At 39.7% G+C, this 14,240-nt stretch overlaps 1 protein-coding gene across 1 annotated transcript; it reads right to left on the reverse strand.

The window, feature by feature from the left end:
- Positions 1–12,134: 12,134 nt before the first annotated feature.
- On the reverse strand, positions 12,135–13,052 carry LOC110969368 (piggyBac transposable element-derived protein 4-like). The gene is made up of 2 exons (XM_022219436.2): positions 12,580–13,052; positions 12,135–12,466 (listed from the first exon to the last, which is right to left on the reverse strand). Exons 1-2 carry the CDS (start codon positions 12,954–12,956, stop codon positions 12,184–12,186), a joined length of 660 nt encoding a protein of 219 aa, XP_022075128.2. The 5' UTR covers positions 12,957–13,052; the 3' UTR covers positions 12,135–12,183.
- Positions 13,053–14,240: the final 1,188 nt, after the last annotated feature.

Below are 14,240 nucleotides of genomic sequence, written 5' to 3' on the forward strand. Positions count from 1 at the left end.
CGATCTCACGAGGATTCGTGAAACTGTCACGTAAGTTTTAGTTTCGGTTTCGTGCGCACCAACACGATTTCGTCATGTTTTTCGTGCCGCTCACCACGAAATGCGCACCAATGTATTTTAAACGGCGGACTTTTCGTGCCACCCAGAACGTATTTCAAACGAATGTGTGTATTATATTTTTAATGTAAAACCATGGCGAATCCAACGCTATATTTTGCATGACATCGTCCCTAACCATAACCCTAACCATAACCATAACCCGGTGGTACACTTACCTTTTTTTTTTTTTTTTTTTTTTTTTTTTTTTTCCCAATTTGCATAGGAATTTCAAGAATGTCCGGCGGCCGGCGGCCGCAAACGCGATCACACAAGCAGTATACGCCGATGGACAGCTTAGATCGTCATGAATCCGCTGGTATAAACCACTTTCAGCTGTGATTACCACAGCGGGTTTCGTTGTGAGCAACACGAAAAACATTTCGTGGTGAGCGGCACGAAAAACATGACGAAATCGTGTTGGTGCGCACGAAAAAGAAACAAAAATTTACGTAACAGTTTCACGAATCCCCGTGAGACCGTGTTGGCAAATTACAGGGCAAACAAAAACTGCACTTCCTCAAATGGCCACTTGAGGCTGCCTCCAAAAATGAGTTACAGTTTTTTTCAATTGCTAACAAGCATGGGTCCAAACTGAAGTCACATGTTCAAAACTCTTAACACAGCGTGCATTTCCATCATGCATCTCAGCTAAACAGTAAATCTCGTCCCCAAAACTGTTTTTCACCAACAAAACACTTCATTCATGTTTCAAAATAAGCTCATTCAACCACAACACCAGCAAATAGTCTCACTTTGGAAACAAACGCTGCCACTCTGAGCACACTGAACCACAAAATACTAACAACAGAGAGCATTACATGAAATAAATGGAGATCTTTCAAGTTTGAATGATTTCTTTTTAGATAAATCAGTATTTTATTATAAAATAAGATCTTTGCACTCTGATTATTCTAAATTATTGTAATATTTTGCAACAAGAATGAATCGGGAATGGAGCATTTTACTTCAACAGCATTTATGTGTTTTCTCTGTGCCTTTGAATAGGTACTTTGGGACCTTACAAAAAATAAAAAGTTTACTGTAAACAAAAATAAAATGTAGAATCTCAGAATTCAGGGGGCAGAATAGAAATCAAGAGATAAATGTCAAAAACCATGACATGTATACTGTAACATTCACACCCAGTCGTCTGCATTTGGACTCATGTTTCCATCCATTACATCTGATGTCTTCTCTGATGCATTGTGGGTAGAACCTTTTTGAGTGTCTCCTTTTTATGGTTTCTGATGAGGCCAAACACAGATCACCTGAATCGGGTTTCAGCTGACAGCTACACTCAGCTGTGTTTAATTGCCTAATCTTTTCATTTATTTTAATTTTCAATATTTTGAAATGATTTTCTATAGATTTCAATGTGGCTCCAGCAGATATTCCCCGTGTTATTCCCCCATCATTCTGTTCTGATTGTGGTTTTAACTGTTTTGAACACAGTGTGTTAGCATTTCACCAATGTGCTGTAAAAGTCTAGTGTTCTGCAGGTGGTGAACTAGAAACTGAGAAAAGAGTTCATGAATTTTGGTGACTGTGGTCACTGAATGCATTTTGTGTCAAAGCAATGGAAAGTGATTCACAGTTCAGTCCACATGGACCGCTGTTTTGCAGACTGTGTTAAGAGTTTTGAACATGTGACTTCAGTTTCGACCAATGCTTGTTAGCAATCGAAAAAAACTGTAATCCACTTTAACCACCAGATTAAAAAGTCCAGCTTTACAGCAGATTTATCATGTTTATCATATCATGCTGTGAGAAAAGCTGTGGGTGATCAGAGGCTTTATACATTTGTAGTCCATGGCTCACTATATGGTATAGTTATTGAAATGTACTGAAGAACTGAAGAAGCCTCTTGGATGAGAGGTGAAACGTCTTCAAGGAATTTTCTTAAAGTCCAGTGGATTTATTTAAACTACTTTGGATATTGAAATGTAGCATTTTACTTTTAACAACAGACTTTGGATGATAGATTTACACTGAGCTGTAATTATAGCTTCGATGTGGACAAACACTTTTTGGAAGCAGGAAACAGGTTCAGCTACTCTAATGTGAAGGCAGAATTTGCAGCATAGACACAGAAAACACAAATTCAGCAGCTATTCTAGACTATTTACTGTCTCAGGCCTGGGTATATCAGAATTTATTGAAATATGTTGGCCAGTTTGTGTGAATATGCAGATTCAAAGGATTTCCAGGCAGATTTGTGTTGATGTATGGATGACTATGAACATTTCAACGTTTGTGCAACCTGCTGTGCCATTGAAGATTGTCGACAGCAGATCGACTGAAATCTGAATAAGGTGAATTCCAATTTCTTTTAAAGTACTCGAGCTGCCATAATTAGCTTTCTTAAAACCCAGTAAGGTCTTGTACAGGTTCCTGAATTTGATGTTTACTTGCACAAATGCAAAAACAGAATGCTTGAACTAATGACTATGAATCCTTCAACATATAGTATAATTTTCAGTGCTATCTGGGGCTGCCACATGGAGCTACCAGAGCACAGAGTTACCTTCCTCGCTACACAACCTTGCTTTATTGTGTCAGCAGTTGCTCATCAATGGGCATAAGTGGCCTTGAAACCCACAACGAAACTGGGACCGAATAGACTGTAGGTTTTTTCCTCATGTCTCTCCATCCTCCCTGGAAAGTTTGATTGGCAGAACATCACTGAGTACGAACACACACACACACACACACACACACACACACACACACACACACACACACACACACACACACACACACACACACACACACACACACACACACACACACATTCTGTACCTTCTGTCTATCCCACCCCCACCCTCCTGTTATCTCTGAGGCACTGGCTGTATTTCCATATCTGGACCAGTGAATAATAATAGGACTGGAGGCCTTTGGGAGGAGAATGAGCTTATTATTGTGTCAAGGCTCCTGAGTCTATCCTGACAGGGTTATGACAACACACACATTCTGATACACACTCCACCTCTGGCTACAGCACAGATCAACACCGCTGGGATTGGGTGTTTTATTATTATTATATTTTTTATTATTTATTACCAAACGTCATAGAAACAAGCACCCATAAACAAAGAGCTTGTGGATGTGGGTTCATTTTTAGTTTGTGCATTTGTGTGTTTATGAAAGCTGGATGTGTGCACTCTAAGATTTGCACAGCATTTCCTATTCTTTCTGAGCAGCTCTGCGTATGGCTCGTGTTCTTTTATCTGTGTATGTGTTTGTATTCGCTCTCTGATCAAACGGAAGCTTAATCTGAAGATATCACAATAATCAGAGAGGACCTGGAGAAAAGCCATGATTAAATGTAAGTCAGTGCTGTGTTCCAAAGTAGAAAATGGTTCCCGCCTTCATCACTAAACTTCAACGGGGATGGAAATAGCAAATTAAATACAAAAATACAAAAATAAAACAATTATATTCTGTTGGTCATTAGAAGTAAAAAAAAAAAAAAAGACACCTATATTTCATTCCATTCACAACTTTATATGTTAGTCCTAAATAACATTCTGCACGGATATATATGTAGTGAAGGAAGCAAGCTTTCTAATGTGCACAAATCTGTCATTTCAGTCAGACTTAGTGATGAACACTGAAAGTTTCATGGCTCCTTTTGCAAGTTTGTACTCGTGTAAAGATGGATTTAGAATTTTCACTTAAAGAATCCACTATTAGAGCTAGGACTTTAACACATTAATTTTGATTAATTAATTACAGATAAAACAACTTGTAATGCATTTAATCACACCTTTCTCAGTTCCCTAACTTCTGCCACACCAGTAACGCTGTTGAACACTCCAGCCCAGTAGATGGCAGTAATGAACCTACAGCCGTGAAGAAAATGCAGAGGACGCACTGACTGATGTCAGAAAGTTTGGTGAACAGTGAAGGAAGCCGAGAAGCATTCAGCTTGTTGGGAGGAAAGTTTTCTTTTAAAAATCTTCTGATGGCAGCTTGGATAAATGTTTGGTTGTTTTCTGATCACTGCAGAACTTCAGGCTGATGGTATCACCTCAATGTAAAACACCTTGCTGTTAGCACCCGAGCTAACATTAGCTACGACAGTCCTGGTACCGGCTAATGGTGTAGCCATCCCATAATAGACCACTTTTCAAGACAATAAAAGTGCTTGAGTTTACAAAAAGTCTTAAAATGTTGAATATAATTGCTACAATTGCACTTTGAGTTTGCAGTAATCTGTGAATGTAGGAGACAGGCCTGTCTACTGACAACTGAGTAACAATGACTGACAGTATGCTCAAACCTGTCTGCTGATATGCACATCTGTCTGTTTTGCTAATTAACTCACATGGTATTCTTCATTCTCCAGCAGCTTGCTGAAATGACAATATGCTATCTGACAATGTGAGTGTGTGGATTTCTTCTTCATTGACAAATCTGTCAGAACCCTTCAGCACTGTTTTACAAAGGTGTGGGAGGAAACGGAAAGAGAGAAGCAGTACAAATCTGTGAAAACTCCAAAAATGCCTAAAAACAACAGAAGACATCTCAGGACACCGTGTATTGAGTTTTACACTTGACTCCTTGGACTAGAATGTGAAAGAGGAAGAAGTTAAAGCTGAAACTGTTTGGTATGGAAATACCACACAGGCAAAGAGGACGGCTCTGCAAAGAGTTATTAAGACTGCGGAGAGGATTATAGAGACAAAACTTCGTTCCATGGACTCTATGTACGTGCAGCGCTGTAGGAAAAGAGCAGAGGGTATCACCAGAGACTCACTCCACCCAGCTCACTCTCTGCTCTGACACAACCACTGCACATACAACCCAAGACACAGCAGAGCAGACAGCATCATTACTCGCAGAACCCCTTTTTCAACAGCTGCTTTCCTGCCACAGTCAGACTGATGGCAAAACAAAACTAATGAACTCAAAAACAAACAAACAAACAAAAAATAAGAATCTAATACTACCTCACTTTAATCACATGTGCAATATGTGTGTCTTTATTACCTGTGAAAATCCTCACAATGTGGCATTTGTTCTCTGATGAATGTGCAATACTTTATCATCTGATGAATATGCAATACTTGTTACAAGTGCAATATTCTCAATACTCTCTCTACTGCCTGTCTCTATATTTGTATATTATATTTTTATGTTTCTTATACATATCTATATTTTTGTTTCCTTCTGTATAGCGATTTCTTATCTTAGGTTTTGTTACTTAAACACAAGAGTTCCAGTGTCTGGACTGTTGGTTTTATTCACAAATGGCCAATAAAAACCTTGAAACCTTGAAACAAGCAACAGTCATCCGCTAACGTGTTTTTTTTCTGTCTGGAAGCACTTTATTAGCAGAACACAACAGAAAGAAGATGAAAAAGAGGAAACAGGATGTTTTAGTGTGTATCTGAACACAGCATGAATAGATTGTGGTTATGGCAGATAAAATATGGATCAGGTTTGTTGTGAAAACTATACTCACAGGTTTTCAGCAAATATTGGGATTAAAGCGCAGCAATGCCAGCAGCTCTGTGAGGCTGCATTTACTACATACACATTGATGTTTGGAGTGTTTTAGCAAAGCAAACATGCAAAAATGGGCACTAATTTTGTTCACTGTACTAATTTGCACCAAACACTACTTCAACTTGATGTGAAACTTCTGCAAACATAGTGATACGTGTTCTCCTATGATGCCTATGTAGCATGGTTCAAGATTCAGAAGCTTTTATGTGTCACAGGCTCATACAGTATGAGCAGTGGAGTACACAATGAGTGTTTATGAAGCCAAAAACAGTAAAACATTAGAAAGAACAATGTAGGGTTTTGGTGGTGATAAACCTCCACAATTCGGAAGAACCAAACAACATTAAAGGGCAAAGCATGATGGCACAATAGAAAGTAGCCAAACAGCAAGGAGTTTTGTTCCAGAGCTCTAGTTTTTTCCTGGTTTCCATGTGCAAAACACAGCTCACCAAACAAACAGTCAAACAAAGGAGTCATCCAGGTGCAGCGGATGATGGCAGTTGCAGCAGCAGAGCAGAGCTTCTGCCTGACCCCCTCCTTCTCACACACTCCACTGATTTCCCACCTAGCTCTTATATTCTCCTCCCACCTCAGTGACCTGCTCACATTTCTATTAAAAAACATAATATTAAACATCCTTTATACTTAAAACACATCAAACTTATTCAAAACCACCCCGCTGTACCTCCCCTCTCTCTGATCTCTCAATTCCACCTAATCAGATAAGTGACGACTGCTGGCATCCTGTGGCGGCATCCTCATGTGTGCACTCCATGGAACACACCCCCCTGAAGTCAAGCTCGAGAGAGAGAGGTTAACAGGTTTTCCCCCTACACAAAACAAAATAAATAAACTTGAATCAGTCTGTCCAACTGTCAACATGCATGTATTCTTTCCTTAGTGAGGGGGATGCTTCCCAGCTCACTCAGGAACAAACTTAAAAAAGCAACAGGAAATGAGACGAGCCTGAGTCTCTCTGTGTTCTCCTTGATGTTCCTCAGGTTCCTGCCAGAGTGTAGCCACTTCAACAGTCCATTGTTGGGGTTGTGAGGGTCCTCCATGACCCTGTTTGCCCTGACCATGGTGCTCCTGGTGTAGATGTCCTTCAGGGTGGGGAGTGTTGTCCCCATGGTGCACTCTACTGACCTCAGGACCCTCTGGAGGCCTCTCTGGTCGCAGACAGTGCTGTTCTCATACCACTAGGTGATGTTCCCAGTCCTAAAAATCTCCACCACTCCATGATAAAATGTCATAATGACCTTCAGAGAGAACTTCCTCAGCTGTCCGAGGTGATACATGTGCTGCCTTGCCTTCTTGACTGGATTGTCTCTGTGGGTTCTGGGCCTTATACTTTGAATTAATGTGGGGATATACAGTTTATGGCTGGTGTCATAAGTAAGTGCACAGAAAATACAGGGTGGTCTTAAATATAGCTCCAGACAGCTCTGTGTTGTACTGTTTTACCTGAGGCTCTGTCATGTTCATATCTTGAAACACAAATCATGCATCTCCACGTGATGTATATCAGACTTTAACTGTATCATTTAGAATCCCATATGTCTGAACTATTCTACATCATTTTACTAAATTCATCATTATCAGAAGGTGGAGAAAGATCAAAGCCATTGACAATATTGAATTGTTGGCATATTTAGTTTATAGTATCAGAAACACTTCAATATGAGTTACAGCCCTTACACTGGAATAATCATGTGTGTTCACTTATTACACAGAAGTTACACCAGAGACAGGATCCAATTTACAAGAATCCTTCAAGGACTGGTGGGAATTCATCAATTAATTAACAGAAAGATTAAAAAAAGCCGACTTCCTCTGCTATGTAAGATTAAAGAAAGGTGATGTAAAACTGAATGATGTAATACTTGATACCCAGCGCATCACAGAGGAACAAACGAAACCGTTGCCCCCTGGAGGCATTTAATTTCCTGTACAGTCACTGTCATTGAACCCCTTTGACTAAAACATTAATAATAATTTCCCTTGACAGGTAAACCCGTAAACTTTCTGCAGCTACAACAGTCCATCAGTGCAGAGATCCAGATTCAGTTCCAGGTCACGGTATGTGCTGTTTGACCATAATGTTTGCCTGAATGGATGAAATATGGGTGTGTTTAAGATGTGACACTGCAATGATGAGAGCTGATATCTGTCTGCTTACAGTTGTGCTTTGGTTTTGTTTTGTAACCAATAAAGTAATAGGTTAATGGTGCATAATAGAACTGTCGTATTGACATGTTGGCAGCCATGCATTCATTTGGATTGCCTTATCATCCATACAGAGAGAGTGGACAGCAGCAGATCAGGTGTATTCAAAGCTACACACTGAAACAGCCATAAATTTGCAGAATTTTTAACTGAAAAATGTAATTTAACTGACACATTCTGGGGACGTGAAAGATTTCTATTAATTTACTGAAAAGTGGAAGAATATGGGATGTTTTTTCTGTAAGTCAGTTCACAACATACTGTGAAACTCATCCACGGTTGTTGCCACATGCATAGCTATATTTCTGTCAAAAAATTGTATTAATACAGTAGCTGGTAAGCATCTTGTCTCTGTGCAATAATAGAAAACATTACAAAATGGGCTGAACGTGTGTCAGATATGCATGGAACGTGTCCCTTAACATGTTAGCATAACCTTTTTAGCCAGCAGAAGAAGAAGAAAACAGTGAATCACATGATACGCTGGAATTAACATCATCAAACAGTTTTTCTAAAGAATGGGTAGAGCTCTCCTGTTTTTCATATTTTCATAACATTGTCAGCCTTGACTGAATGTCTCACTCTGCTCCTTATTATCAGGATAAGACTAATTCTTTTGACTGTTTTCCATCAGTCAGTTTGTCCTCTTGGTCAGCAGTAACAGCTAGCTAAATATCTAGCTTCTACTGCTGAGAAAAAGCTAGCATTAGCATGGATTAGAAACCCTGTTACTTTGATTAGAGTAGGGTGAGAAAACAACAAATAAAACAGCCAATCGAGCCTTTGATAGTGTATTACCTATTATTGACGGATATGGAGCAGAAAACTGGAAAAAATAAGGTTTATTTTTCAAACATTTTGAAGCCCAAATGTCCTCCTGTTCTGGAATGACCCATTACAGATCTCTATCTGGAGATAATTAGCCGGTTGACCTGTGGAAAGCATTGCACTAGTGTTTCCTTTTAGTAACTATATAGAGAGCTAATCGGTTTGGGTCTTGTTACTATAGTTGATATTGGGATGATGAAACACCATCTTCATGATTGGAGTGTTCATCAAAGCCACACATTTCCCAGATGGAAATCCCTAATGTCATGATCAAAATTGCATTTTGCAGCTAACTTCTGTTTTATTTCAAGTCAAGACCGGAAAACAATAGTGTAAAATATTCATCTAGAAGTTCTACTCCGTGGAAAGTTGCAGAGAGCTTGTGAATTTTGTCCCCAGTGAACACTGTTTTGTAGACTTTTCTGTTCTTCTGCCAGAATCTGTGCAACAGAGGTGGATGGTGAAAAGTAGGGATGAGCCATGGAGCAACAATAATGGGAAATACACCAGACTGAGTTGAACACGAATCCTTTAAAGCTCAGAAAGTGCTTTGTGAAACTATACTGCTGTTTGTCAGTACATGTTGCATAAAGCATCATGTTGCAATACTTCTTTGCTTCTTCGTCATTGTAGCATCATTTGTCTGTCAGTTTCCAATCGGCAATCAGACACTTTCGTGAATAGCACATTTCACCTCCATCTCACAAACAATGTGTTTGCAGGGTGCTGTTGTCATATCAACCACCTGTACCTGCCTGGTAGGCTGCCTGATGCCTTAATAACTACCTCCCCTGAAAACTGAACCCTGCTGGGAAACTGTTTTTAGGCATTCCACTGCACGTATATCATGAGCAAACTTGAAACTATAATTGATTGAAAAAGAGAAGCCCAAAGACAAGGTAACTGAGCCAGGTGTTTCTGAGGTATAATGAGGGATGCCATGCTCCTCGGATCTTATGCCATACCATATTTAGACACTGCAAATATTTAAAGAGGTTTGCTGTTCGAGCCTCAATGCACCGGTGAGTTAATTATCCAGCTCTATTATGATGTGATGCCCCCCAGAGATGGACTTTGAGAGTCCAACCACTGGTCTGAACTCTATTCTCTTCCTCTCCTATCTTCCCTTCCTCCTTTGCTCCTCTGATCCACAGATGGATGGAAAAACTGAAAAGCAGGAGGGGGAGGAAAGGGGAGATGAAAGACATGGCAATCTAAAAAGAGAGGAAGAAATCCAATTAAGGGCAGAAGAAGAAGGAAATATATGCAATCAGATGATTCCCCCACCAAAGGCAACTGTATAACAAGCTCTAAGACTCGTTGTTTATGCATCACAGGAAAGAAATTAAAGTCCGCAGACAGAGACAATCTGCAGCAGGAGAGAAGAGGTGGCTCCATGCATAACTGGGTTGTAAAGTAACTTAATGTCACTTTTCCATTCAGAGTCATAAAGCAGATGGTTTTGCTTATTTTAATTAATATTCTCCTTTCATTTGTCAGGGAAAGCAGAGAGAATGGTAATATAAAGATTTTAAGAAAAGTTGAAAGTAACCATTTCAAAAGGAAAGGTAATGGAAATTGTTCAACCTCAGAGTAATTATCACTACTTGATTAACAGTGGATTCAGCAATCTTACAGGTGCCAGTGGTAGATCAAGTCCCAGAGAAGAGAAGCAAACATGTCTTAGTTGTGGCTGGTTGCAGTAAAAATGATCAACTATCCACCTGCATATTCAAACACCCATCTCAACTCAGAATGAAATTTATTTTATTTTATTTTAATTTATTTTATTCTGTTATTTATGTCACTCTTGGTAGTTCTCCTCTAACTGATATGTGTTAAAGGGTTTAACTGTATGTTTTTAATTTACTCATGTTAAAAGGGCTGTAGGTCAGAATGATTCATAGATTGTGAAGTAAAGAAAAAAATAATGAAGTAAATCCATCCATCCATCCATCCATCCATCCATCCATCCATCCATCCATCTCTGATTCAAAGTCCAATTCAACAGTTCTATTTAAAAACATATTTTATGAAGCCCTTATTGAAAACCAGAGTCAGGGTTAGGGTCAGTCATTAAGGAGAGCAGAATAACAACATTAGGAGGCTAACATGGAAAAGATACTAATGGCCCAATATAATATGTCCAGAGTGCCCCAAATATTAAGGACATCTCTCATATTTTGTACAGATTTTGAGTTGCTTTTTGCACAGATATCAGTGTGGAAATGTGAAAAGAGCCACTGTAGACTCAAAGATGTCCTTAAATACCTTTTGCAAAATAGTAAATAACATGCTGAGCCTTTAAAGGCCCATATCTATTCAATATATGGATCAGAGACTCACTGCAACATGTATTTGTTGAATTCCTCCTTGGTGAAAAGGACTCAGATCTGCAGCATCATCATAAACTGCTGCATGCTCTGTCAAGATCAAGATCAGCGCCAGTGAAGATGCCTTTAAGTTGAATGGTATCAGCATGAGACCAAGCCTGATGTTTCATATCTGTTGTCACACAAGTGTTGTAAATTTGATATATATATATATATATATATATATATATATATATATATATATATATATATATACATACATATTGAAATGTATAAATTGAATGCTGTTCTTGAACTGTTTGGAGTACGTGCATGGTTCTGGTCTCATTTGAAAGCTGACAACCTGAATTGTCACCCAGTGCAGTCAGAATTATTGTAAGTGCTAGTGGCACAGAGTATTTTATGTTGGAACACACTGAATTAGGATGAATTTTTTTTCGCCTAAATTATTTCCCTAATAAAACACCTGAAGATAAGTGTGGCAGCACTGTGAGAGCTTGAAAACACAATAGGGCAACAGCCTGGGGTCTTACATAGTTCAGGTCAAAATTTCATAGCAATACTACAAGAAATGAGTGTTTCACACATGTTTTTGTAGGGCTATGCCCAGGCGTTCCCCATTTGGTACACTCTGGCACAGCCTCAGCACAACTTGGCACACTGGATAAAAAAGGCTGCTGTTCTTCAACGCTTCAACCTACGGTTATAAATTTGGGCTCTACGGAAAGCTGACACTCTGACGTATCATATCTCATATTCAGATTCACTATTAGAATTACTCACGTTTAAGAAAAATTGATGTATAAACATATATAAACACCATTTGCCAAACTTTTTGCACAAAAAAGAGTCAAAAGAAGTGCTAGATGTGATAAATTGTTTTCATAAGTCAAACAAGATAGTATTTACAATTATCAATTTAAAATAGTAAAAACAACAATCAAATATAATAATAAAATGCTAATAAACTACAACAAAACACTCTATTTACAATAAACGACAACCTATTTACAAATGTCAACATCAAACTAATTCCAAAAATTGTTGGCAACATGCCAGTCATTGTAGCAATCCCGTCCAGCCAGGAAGCAAAGTGGAACATCACAGGTGGCACAATTCACGGGTGTCTTCCTGTGGCAGTTTCTGCACTTTAGCCGGCCGGCAGTGCTGTCCCCACTAATGTACATCATCCTGTGATGTGTAGAAGGAGCAGGAGCAGGGCCTTGGACTGGCATGTCTGTGGGGGAGAACCCATCCTTGCCAGGTCCTGTGCAAGGGTCTCCCTAAATGCCTTCTGGTTCATCGGCACCTGTCCTTTAGCCAAGGTGAGCTCCTTGTGGAGGAGAAAGGCATTTACGATGGCGATGTCCAGAAAATGATAAAAGAATGTCTTGTACCACTTCCTGGTTTTGTGGAGGACCTTGTAGAACTGTATGAGGGCATCCGACAGGTCCACTCCACCCATGTGCCTGGATGGACAGAAGAAGAACACAGTGAGAAAAAATATACTTAGACATACATATCAAGCATATAAATTGCTACATTTCATAGGACATGAAACACTGTTGAATATAGTACATACTGGTTGTAGTCTTTGACCACTGGCGGAACGGTGATGTCTTTGACTTCCCACTGCCCATCTGCACTCCGGACCTGCCGTCGGACAGTCTCCCCTGTGTGTGCTGGGTGGAATGTTGAGCAGAGGGAGACGTCCCTCGTGTCTCTCCACTGAACATAGAGGAGGGAGTCCTTGCTGATCCATCTCACACTGCCACGGGGAGACTTGGAATCCAGGCTGTTCTCTGTGGTTCTGGGAAACCCGATCCGATTTGTCCGAATGGTGCCGCATGCCCAGACCTTCATCTTTAGCAGGTCTTGAAAGAGTGTGGTACTGGTGTAGAAGTTGTCCACGAAGAGCTTGTAGCCTGTGCCCAGCAACTGGGGCTTGAGCAGCTCCATAACTGACTCATAACTGAGTCCTTTCCCTGTGTTAGCTGTTGACCTTCCCTCATAGACAAAGAAGAGGTGCACAATGCATTTCACTGTGCATTATACTATGTATAATTGTGTTTTTGATAAATAAAGGTCTTGAATGTTTAATCTTCATTTTATTTCCATTATAGCAGATTTGAAGTTGAGGAGCCGTGGACTGTCCTTACTGCTGCACAGACTCTGTTTTCTGAAAAGACATCACCAAAGAAAAAATGGTGAAACTAAAAATCTAAATTGTGAATTGATTTATACATAGCTGGATAAAATCTTAATGTATGGTTAATTAAAATATATAGTACAGCTGATGTTCTAAAAAAACGTCATATTTACATAAATGAAAGTCAGTAGAAATTTGGAACTTGTAGGGAACAGGCACCTCATACCCATCATCATTTCTCCCTGTTGAGGGCATTGCTGACAGATGTGTGGTAAACACATCCACTGTACAGTTAAGCAACACAAGAGAAAAGGTGACTGTAGTCATGCTGCTCTGCATGGTGTTTCAGATTTAGGGTACTGACAGTGTTGAAAGGGCCTGTGATACACTTTGATTTTACTTTAATAAAAGGTGTACGAACCCTGATTCAAATAAAATATAAACTGTATAGTTTTGTTTGCATGTCCTTATTCTCACAAAAAACAATGCAAGAGCGAAACGTCAATCCTCCCATCCCTCCATCCCCTCACCTTCCACCCTCACACCAACACCACATGCACACACACACACACACGCACACACACACACACACACACACACACACACACACACACACACACACACACACACACTGATTTGCATTCGTATCGCTCGCAGCAATCCTACAAGTCTGTGGACCTCTACTGCAAGGATAAAGACCATTCTTCCAGATGATAGTCTGTCATTTGGTGTTTTGGATGTTGGTGGTGGAGAGCTGTGTCTAACATGTAGGTCCAGTTTCATCCATTAGTGTTCAGCTAGGTCGAGATGATGACTGGGAAGGTCACAGCACATAATTCACATCATTTTCAACCCATTCAGTGACTCTTAGTGAACTCCCAGTGGGGGCATTGTCATCCTGGAAGAAATCACTCCCATCAGAAGAGAAATTCAGATAGTTTAATTACTGAGTAAAGGTGGTCACTCTTAACAATTTTATATTGATTTGGCTTGACCCTTCTGTCTGAATGGACAATTGTGGTGAAAAATGTCAGTAAAATGCTCTTCACAGCAAAATAACTACCCGATCCTCTCTCTGTAGTGGTCTATGGTAC

The sequence above is a fragment of the Acanthochromis polyacanthus genome, chromosome 10 (assembly GCF_021347895.1).
Source record: "Acanthochromis polyacanthus isolate Apoly-LR-REF ecotype Palm Island chromosome 10, KAUST_Apoly_ChrSc, whole genome shotgun sequence".
NCBI lineage: Eukaryota > Metazoa > Chordata > Actinopteri > Pomacentridae > Acanthochromis > Acanthochromis polyacanthus.

Bases quoted from the DNA above. Each gene is read 5' to 3' on its own strand.
- LOC110969368 (XM_022219436.2), bottom strand. From the start codon at position 12,956: ATGGAGCTGCTCAAGCCCCAGTTGCTGGGCACAGGCTACAAGCTCTTC. The intron at 12,467-12,579 runs GTATGTACTATA...CTGTCCATCCAG, and splicing joins GTGGTCAAAGACTACAACCA to GCACATGGGTGGAGTGGACC.